The sequence below is a fragment of the Lactuca sativa genome, chromosome 1 (genome assembly GCF_002870075.4).
Source record: "Lactuca sativa cultivar Salinas chromosome 1, Lsat_Salinas_v11, whole genome shotgun sequence".
NCBI classification, from domain to species: Eukaryota; Viridiplantae; Streptophyta; class Magnoliopsida; order Asterales; family Asteraceae; genus Lactuca; species Lactuca sativa.
In genome coordinates this window covers 155,376,336-155,385,520 of record NC_056623.2, presented here as the reverse complement: position 1 = coordinate 155,385,520, position 9,185 = coordinate 155,376,336, and the positions used below count along the sequence as shown (strand labels likewise).

Sequence of the window (9,185 nt, the reverse complement as noted above, 5' to 3'; positions counted from 1 at the left end):
TTTCACATAATTGGTGAGATTTAGGAGAGGTTTCACATAATTGGAGAGATTTGGGAGAGGTTTCACATACTTGGAGAGATTTAGATAGACTTCGATTGAGACCTTTTTAGATGTTTAGCTTCGCTACACAAGGTGTGTAAACCCCGTTAGGACTTGTTATGAGTGTTATACACCCCCAAAAGGTATGTGTTTGTGTTTTATCGAGTAGTTCCACCACTTACTCTAATTTTGATTTAGATTTTCTAAACATGTGAAACTTCTAAGCGATGTTTTGTATTAAGATGGTGCGTTGTACAATAGTAAACCTAAGGTAAACCCTAATATGCAAGGGTAAATTGAGTTGACCGGTTTGACTCGCTGACTTTATTTGACTTTGACTTGACCAGAAATTTACGGTTGTCACGTCATCCCCCCGTTAGAAGGAATTTCGTCCCGAATTTAAATTTTCGACTGGGACTTCAAGAGTTGGGGAAAGGATACGGGTATTTTTATTTCATCTGATCTTTGCGTTGCCAGGTGAACTCGGGTCCTTCTTTAGCGTTCTAACGGACCTTCACCGTATAAATGCGACTTTGTTTCGTTCTCTTGATTTCCTGATCTGTGATTTCAACCAGTTCTTCTACGAAGTGGAGACTCTCGGTGATTTTGGTTTCGTCGAGTGGTATTATGAGAATCTCGTCGGACAGACACTTCTTCAAGTTTGACACGTGGAAGGCCGGGGGTACGTTATTAAGTTCCTATGGCCATCGAGGCTCGTACGCCACTGGACCTATCCTGGCAAGGATTTCGAAGGCCCGACGTGCCTTGGGTTTAGCTTCCCACTTTTACCGAAATGTATTGTTTCCTCCCATGGTCAGACCTTCGGTAGTATTCGATCACCAACATGGAATTTCAAGGGTCTGCATCGCTATCTGCGTAGCTCTTTTGTCGCTCTCGAGATGCTTTCAGTCTTTCTTGAATTCGTACGATCCTTTCAGTTGTCTTCCTTATGATTATAGGGCCAGTGAGGGTGCTGTTAGGGACTAGCCCCTTCGCTAGTTGTGTACCTCTCACTTCAGCCCTGCGCAGTGGTGATCTGCCCTTGCGGCTATAGAAGAAACAATCTTGACGTTAGGGTGATAGTTATTGTCATGTAAAAATTCAATGAGTGCTAAGCGGGCATTTCCACGCTTTACTGAAGTAAATCACCCAAGCTATTAGCGTGTCTCCCAAGGTCTGAACGGTTTCTTTTGCTCTGCCCATCGGTTTGGTGGTGGTAGGTCGTACTCAAGCCTAGTCTGGTCCCTATAAGGGTTGCTAGAATCGTGAAAGGAATCTACCATTTTTGTTGGAGATAATGGGTATTGACACACCATGCAGTCGTGTGATCTCTTTGACGTACGTTCTAGTCAAATTCTCCATCTTGTTGGTTCCTTTGATTGATAGGAAGTGCACGGATTTGGTCGACCTACTAACAAGTACCCAAAGGGTATCGAGACCACCCTTTGACCTAGGAAACTTTGTTGTGAAGTTCATCGCTATCCGCTTCCTCTTTCTTTCGATTATCGTTGGTTGTTTGTAGGAAACTCGAAGACTGCTGTTGTTCTACCTTGACCTTGGCACAAGTCCGATACTTGCCTATATGTGTAGCGATGTCAGCTTTCTTATTCGGCCACCGATGTTACTGGTTGAGGTCCAGACACATCTTGTCCGAGCCTGGATGAAGGGAGTAGCAATTTTTCATGTGCTTTGTTCATGACGCCACTTCTGATTCCATCAACTTCGGTGTCTAGATCCGGTTCATGGGATAACATGCCTTGCCGTCCTTGCCTTCTAGGTTCTTATGATCGGTGAAGATTGCACATTTCTTGTTGTAGGGATAGCGCCTCTAGATCTCTAAGGCGAATTCTACCGCTCCTAGCTCGAGGTTATGCGTGACCTAGCTAACTCTGTATGTCTTAAGTCATAAGTAATAACTTCTCCTCGGAGCGCTGCATAGGGCCTGTTGTAGTGCTTCTTGTTTGATTAGATTGGTAGTGAGCATATGGGTTTGTTTTACGCGGCTAGACTTATTCGGATGGTAGGACGATTACTCGTACTCCTGAGTAGTCTTGTCTCGAGGTTCCTGGTAGGACTCGTACATGGTACATCTATCTCTAACTTGTGCATAGAGGTTGTATGTAATTAGTGTTGGTAAGACGTTTGGATGGGAGGCTCTACCCCAAGTCCACAACCAGACAAGGAACATGAAATAGGGCAGAAGAACACATCCGATGCCCGTAGAATCTTAATTACATATTATCCTCACATATACCCTCAGCAGTGATAGGCTAACCATATTCGTCCCAAGCTTCCATGCTTGATCTTAACCTGTTATATGAGTGATATCCTCGAAGGGTTTACTAGGAATAGATTGAAAAGGTTACAGAAGGTATAACACACCTCCAGAGTGTGCTACGTAGGTGTACGTATGTGTATCTTAGCTATAATTTATAAAATATGTAGTTATTGATATATTATGTGTGTGAGAAAAAGAAATCGGAGAAAATTATGTATGGTGCTCGAAATGTCGAAAATTAGAATAGGTCCGTCGTAAATCCATCGGAAATTCCGTCGGTATTCTTTCACATATAATTATCCACAGGGCTTTTTACGACAGACCGAATTCTGTCGGAAGGGAGGGATGGTGGTGGGCTCCTGCCTTGTGGTGATTGATAGTCTACAGAGATGTGTTTGAGAACGATAAAAAGGAAGGAGGATAAAAGGGAAGGAAGGTGATGGTTTATCATCGGCGGTGAGGTGTTGGTGCTATTTTTTACATATAAATGATTAAAATTTTTAAAAAGAATAATATGATGATAAAGTAATAAATGATAAAATAATAAAATTAAGGTAATGTGGTCATTCTACAAGCATTTAACGGAGTTTTCTGATGGAGTTAGATGGAAGGATCTATAGTGTAATTTTTTAAACCACAGGGACGTTAATTATCAGTTTTTTGAAGATTGGACCAAACTGACGAATCTGATCATAGCATAGGGAGCACTACTATAATTTACTCTTAAGATTACTTAGTTCTTAAGTATTTTTTTTTAAAAATGTTTAATGTTTTTAGTAAATATAAGATAGACGTATGAGTAAAAGTGAAGCAGCTTTAGTCTACGTCATTGTTGATTTTATAACCACCAATAAAAATATCATGTTGTTCCAAGCCTATAAATTAAACTAATGATGAGAGAACACTTAGCTAACGTCTTTAACAAAATATAAGGAATATCAACATGAAAAAGGAGTATTTATTCACACGTTGATTAAGTGATTATTTGTCCGAAATTCTAGCGTAATCCACTTTTCAAACCACTCCGGTTTCATTCAAATAGAAAAATCCGATAAAGGGGAAAAAAGAGAAGAGATAAGGAATGCCGATTTGAACTATGCTCCACAATGCGGTTGCTTCAACATTACAGATCGCCATTGTCATCATGTTGCTACAGGCGGTAATTTTTGTGTCTGGGATCCCAGCGACTCTCAAGTTGAAAAATTCTTTTCTTGAGTTAACTGAGAGATAAAGATACTTTGAGATACCGTAGGATATTACTAAAGCATAGTCCTCAAAGAGGTGTTGTGCAATTCCCTTTTTACAGCAATAATGATCAACATCTTGCAGGGTAAACGTACTTCCTTAACTTTTTGGTTTTCACTTGAAATTTTCTAGAATTACAAACTTGTGATGATCAACTTCCTTCTTTGAGGTAATTTTGTTGGTTTAAAAGTTTAGTGTCAGGACCTTTTTGCCCCTCTTAGTTAATATTGGTGAGACACTACTAGAAAACTAGGTGAATTCCTACGGAAATTAGTGACGAAATTTTTCGTCGGAAATTAGTGACGAAATTCTGACGGAATTGTGAAAAACCTGAAAACCCTAATTTTAGTGACAGAATACTGACAAAATAGCGAAGGAGATAAATTCCGTCGGAAAATCCGTAGGTGATTATGGACGTAATACCGACGAAATGTAAATGAAATACTAGACTTAGGCCATCCATTGGTATTCCGTCGTTAATCACCGACGGATTTCCGACGTTTTTTTTAGAAAATAAATGAATTTTTTTATACTAATATTCTAAAATTATTTCAATTATTATTATTATTATTATTATTACACTACTACAAAAAAGAGCAATACCGACAGCGAAAACCGTGGGTAATCCGTCGCTAATAGGCTTTACCGACGGAATTCCAACAGACCAAAATCCGTCGGTATATTCTTGTCGCTAATTTTTTGTAACAGATTTCCGACGGCTACACCAAATTTTTAGCAACGGAATTTTCCGTCAGTAAATAGTAACCGATCACCGACAGAAATAGTTTTGCAACGGATTACCGACAGAATGTTTTTGTAACAGATTACCGACGGAATAACTTACTAACAGATTACCAACGTAATCTCAGAATAGCTTACTAACAGATTAGCGACGGATTTTTGTGACAGATTAGCGACGGATTTTGGGATTATCAAAAAACAATTATAAATTCATGAAAAATTAAAATAATTACATATTCAACAAAAAAAAATACAAAAATATACATAAAAATATATTTAAAATCAACAAATATAAAAATAAATAATTTTCAATATTCAACATCCATTAAGCCATCAAAAATAATAATTACATAAAAATCCATTATTTTATATTAATTGGGCAAAAATGTAATAGAAAAACACAACACTCAGAAATGCCAAACATAAACTTTTTTAAACATAAATAATATAAGCTTCAGTTCCTCTGCCAAAATTAGATGACACAAAACAAGCCAATCTTTTTCCAAACGCCTGTAGAAAATTTAAAATTGATATCCTATTTATATTAAAAGTAACGCATCACTGTATAAATTGGTTAAAAACTTACTGTTAGACTTTCGATATAGATATTTCACCAATTATCTATGACAAAAAAGCTGGTTAGTGAATCAAGATAGGAAGTTTAAAGCTGTGTTTAAAAGATTAATTTTTTGGTAAATTGTAACAAGCACTTATTGAGAGTGAATCTTACTTGTAAAATCAAATTGTTTGCAAGAAGATAATCTTGCATTTCTCGATCCAATACGAATCTTAAGGTTGGAGGCACCTATAAACAAGGTAATGGCGAACAAAGTTTTTATAATTCCAATGGAATGAATCATTCCATTCCTTCCCCAATTCCATGATAACAAACAAACACCACCTATGATAAAAGGCAACAGAAAAAACCAGTACACGATACAAAATTTTCAAACCTTAAGCAATAGCTTTCCGGTTCCTAACACAAATCCGGCATCAGTGTTTCCAATTCCGGTAGCAAACTGGCCAAATGCTCCAGCAGTACACGTGTGGGAATCGGTACCAAGTAAGACCTGAATACAAACCATGAACAAAGTTAACTAATATAACATGTCTAATTACTTATATAAAATTGAATTTAATTAATTTGTGTGTACCCCTCCAGGCCTACAATGACCTTGTAACGTGGCACACACCTTTGTAATCAGTATTACAGTAGCATTGAGACATTGAGAGATTGATGAGGATGCTAAATTTCTAATTATTATAAGAGCATGGATTATCATTAAACAGTAAAGTATGTTGACAATATTGGTAGTGAGAGTAAAGTAAGTTGCTATTTATGGACATTTTCTCTACCATGAGCAAGAAAGTCTAAAACACCTAATTATGGACATTTGCACCTCCAAGATCTTCAAAGGATACTTCTTTACAAGTAGTATCAGCCTGGAAATTAGTAATATTAGATAAATATATAAAAACCAAACATAAATATAACAAATAACCAATCTAAACTTACCTTCACAAGTGGTGGGCCTGCTAAGACAATTTTATCAACAACATAACCGGGGAAGAACACCAAACAGCTACCAGGGACAACTTTCCATCCTATACAACAAACAATCACAACATCAATAAAGAAAATACCTCTTGAATAAATATTTGTGGCATATCTACTAATTCATGCTAATTATCCATTAATTAAATGGGATCATTTATTTGTGATTAAAAGCGATGCAGTTTCTTTGTTTGTTATTTCCATTAAAAAACCGTTTATATGCAACTCCTTTTATTAATCAATCATCATAATAATCATAATACTAATAATAATGATAATAATAACAATGCTATAACAACATGAAGGACTTGCTTTTAATAACAGGGAGGACCAGAAAGTTACAAGGACCTTAAATGAGGACCAAAAATGTAATTTACTGTTTGATACATTATGGTAAAAGTAATAAATACTAATACATTATCTTAAATTGATCCGTTTCCAAAAAAATCTTAAATTGAAGGTTCAAAATCAAAAAGCCTCACCTGTGTAAAGTTAATAACTAATAAGTATTAATATTTTAATTGTTCCACGGTATATTTATGTTTACAAGAAAATAGACTTCTAGTTTGTCGTTTACAAGGTAATTGACACTTTTGTAGGGCATCAAATATTTTCAGAATGACATTTTTCATGTTTACAATTTTAGAATATGAATTTATCTAGTTCCAGTTCCGGTTATGGAATTGCAAATACCAGAACGGACTCAATTCCATAGGCTGATTTACACCAAGTTTAGAGAGAGTGTGTAGAAATAGGAATAAAGTTCAAAAAGTGAGCCATAGTAGTAGTATTCCCTATAAAAAATAGTTAAGCCTGAGACACTCGAAGCTAGCCTGAAGCCTAAGCCCATGTCACTATTTTAAGTTGAAAATATTACTAGTGAATGTGATATTTATCCGGTTGTAAAGATAGGAAAGCAAGCATGGATAAGTGGTAATTTGAGTATTCTAATATATTTTCATATTTACAATTCTGTATTTTACTTATGTCAAGGTTCATACCTGTAATGGAGTAAGTAACGGTGGAAGAAACTTCTTTGTTGGTCCACTTCCAAATGTTGAAGGCAAAGTCAAAATCTGTGCAATAAATGATCCGGATCCTATTATAATTCTTGCTACAAGAAACAAAATGGAATTTCTCATCAATTAAAACTTAGCATTACAATAAAATAAACCAAGAGGGATTCTTTAAGTAACAAGTCATACCTAACCATTGTGCCCATTCTAAAATTATATTAGAGAATAGAAATGCCTAGTGGAGGATTTCTTTTCCTTTTTCATCATACAAAACATCTTCATACGTTTGTACCTAAAACACAAAGATTAGATACCCATAATAATATCATAGTCTATATTGTGATGAAAAGGAAATTTGGAAAATGGAATCATGAAAGCACCTTTAACCGGTTAGGCTTGTTGTCATCCTTATTCCCAAGTAAAGGTTCATGTAGTTCATCCAAATCTGCACCTATTAAATGCTCATGTTTTCTTTACCGCTAACATCTCCATGATGGAGTCTTCTCCCTATCGCTCGTGATGTCATTAGTCCTAGAATGTTTATATTTTCATACGCCTGTTCATATTTTATCAAGAAACCACGTTTTGATGTTCAAATTTGATATGCTCAGAAGCTATGCAGAGCTAGATTCATAATCTTTGAGTTCTGAAGTCAAACCACATCCCCCAATTCAAATTCGATGCGGACTATGAGGAATTACCGGTAATTATACTTTAGTTGAAGATCTAGAGCAACTCATACGATTACGAACTATAGTAAACATGACCTAAATATTCAGGTAATGAAACAAACCTGTAATTGATGAATGTCAGTAAGATTGACTGTTGTCGGAGGTAGATGTCGGTGAAACGGAAGCAATCGTCGGCGGCAGACGGTGGCTTTGGTGCAACGGAACGTCGAATAGGAGGCGGACATGAGGAATCACTTAGTCGAGTGATGGCGGAGTATTGACGGTGCAATGGACGTCAGTGAGCGACGGAGTCAAGCGACGGCGTCAGGGTTCTCGGTTCCGGTGAAGGTGAAACACAACCTCCGGCGATGGCGGCTAGGGTTATGTCGTTTTTCAAATGATGGTGGTGACGTGAGGTCGTCGTGAAGGGGATCCCTGCTTTGAACCAGCTTAGGTTAAGCCGATATACACCCCCCTTAAACAACCTTCTATTTGTATATTTACCAAAATGCCCCACAGTTTATAAATAATAAGTGTTTATTTTACCAACGAAATAGCAACTGAATTAAGAATTTGTTGTTTTCCGTCGGTAAACCGTCGGTATTTTGTAACAGATTACCGACAGAGTTTATACTGTTGCCAAACCGTCGCAATACCGTCACTAATATCCTAACTATTCGTCCGTCAGAAATCCGTCGGTATTCCGTTGCTATTCCCAAAGGATTTTTCCGTCGCTAAAATTCTGTCGGTAATGCCTAATTTTCTAGTAGTGTTATTATTATTATTATTAATTATGTAATTCTTTCTTTTATATATATATATATATATATATATATATATATATATATATATATATATATATATATATATATAAGTATTTCTGTTATTACTTATAATTATTATGAAAAATAAAAAATATCAACGGAAATATTGTTTTAGGAAATAAGTAAATTTTTTTTTAATTTTATTATTATAAAAATAACTCAATTATTATTAATAATAGTAATTAACTATTAACTTTTTTATAATTAAAATATTATAATTATCAACCAAATAAATCAACTTTTTTATTAGTATTAATATATAATAATAGTTTAATTACTTATAATATTACTCGTACTCACATAATTATTTATTATTTTAATTAAAATAATATAATTATTGTTATTAATTACTATTTATCGTAACTATTAGTATTAGTAAATAAATAACTATTAACTTTTTTTACCAAAATAAAAGTAATTATTATTATTAATTACTATTTATCTAGTTATTTCTAATAATAATAATAATAATAATAATAATAATAAAATGGAAGGAGGATAAAAAGGAAGGAGGGTGATGGTATATGATCGGCAATGAGGTGTTGGTGCCATTTAATACATATAAATGATTAAAAAATTTAAACAGAATAATGTAATGATAAAGTAATAAATGCTAAAATAATAAAATTATGGTAATATTGTCATTCTACACGTATTTGATGGAGTTTTCTAAAGGAGTTAGATGGAAGGATCTATAGCGTAATACATATTAATGTATAAGATCCCGATGGTGTATACGAACATCAATATACGAATAAAAATACACACTATTGGAGCCTGACTAAATATCTTATGCTTTAACATTCTAATACATAT

General features: G+C 34.9%; 1 protein-coding gene across 7 annotated transcripts; it reads right to left on the bottom strand.

Moving 5' to 3' along the window:
- Positions 1-4,595: 4,595 nt before the first annotated feature.
- LOC128126441 (uncharacterized) lies at positions 4,596-8,014 on the bottom strand. 7 transcript variants are annotated; one of them, XM_052764356.1, is made up of 9 exons: positions 7,668-8,014; positions 7,255-7,430; positions 7,064-7,166; positions 6,860-6,972; positions 5,820-5,908; positions 5,257-5,373; positions 5,034-5,108; positions 4,890-4,924; positions 4,596-4,813 (listed from the first exon to the last, which is right to left on the bottom strand). In XM_052764356.1, the coding sequence occupies exons 3-8, from the start codon at positions 7,078-7,080 to the stop codon at positions 4,892-4,894; spliced, it is 444 nt and encodes a 147-aa protein (XP_052620316.1). In that variant the 5' UTR covers positions 7,081-7,166; positions 7,255-7,430; positions 7,668-8,014; the 3' UTR covers positions 4,596-4,813; positions 4,890-4,891. The 7 variants fall into 7 exon arrangements, 4 of the variants coding, with proteins under 4 accessions (XP_052620316.1, XP_052620302.1, XP_052620304.1 ...); XR_008224410.1 differs by lacking the exons at positions 4,596-4,813; positions 4,890-4,924 and adding an exon at positions 5,458-5,746 and having other exon boundaries at positions 5,086-5,108; XR_008224413.1 differs by lacking the exons at positions 4,596-4,813; positions 4,890-4,924; positions 5,034-5,108 and adding exons at positions 5,458-5,557; positions 5,660-5,746 and having other exon boundaries at positions 5,124-5,373.
- Positions 8,015-9,185: the final 1,171 nt, after the last annotated feature.

What these genes read in the sequence shown, in the direction of transcription:
- LOC128126441 (XM_052764342.1), bottom strand. An exon ending in CGTTACTTACTCCATTACAG is followed by an intron (nt 5,909 to 6,859) that starts GTATGAACCTTG and finishes TTTGTTGTATAG; the next exon opens with GATGGAAAGTTGTCCCTGGT. An exon ending in CAGGCCCACCACTTGTGAAG is followed by an intron (nt 5,374 to 5,819) that starts GTAAGTTTAGAT and finishes GTTTGTATTCAG; the next exon opens with GTCTTACTTGGTACCGATTC.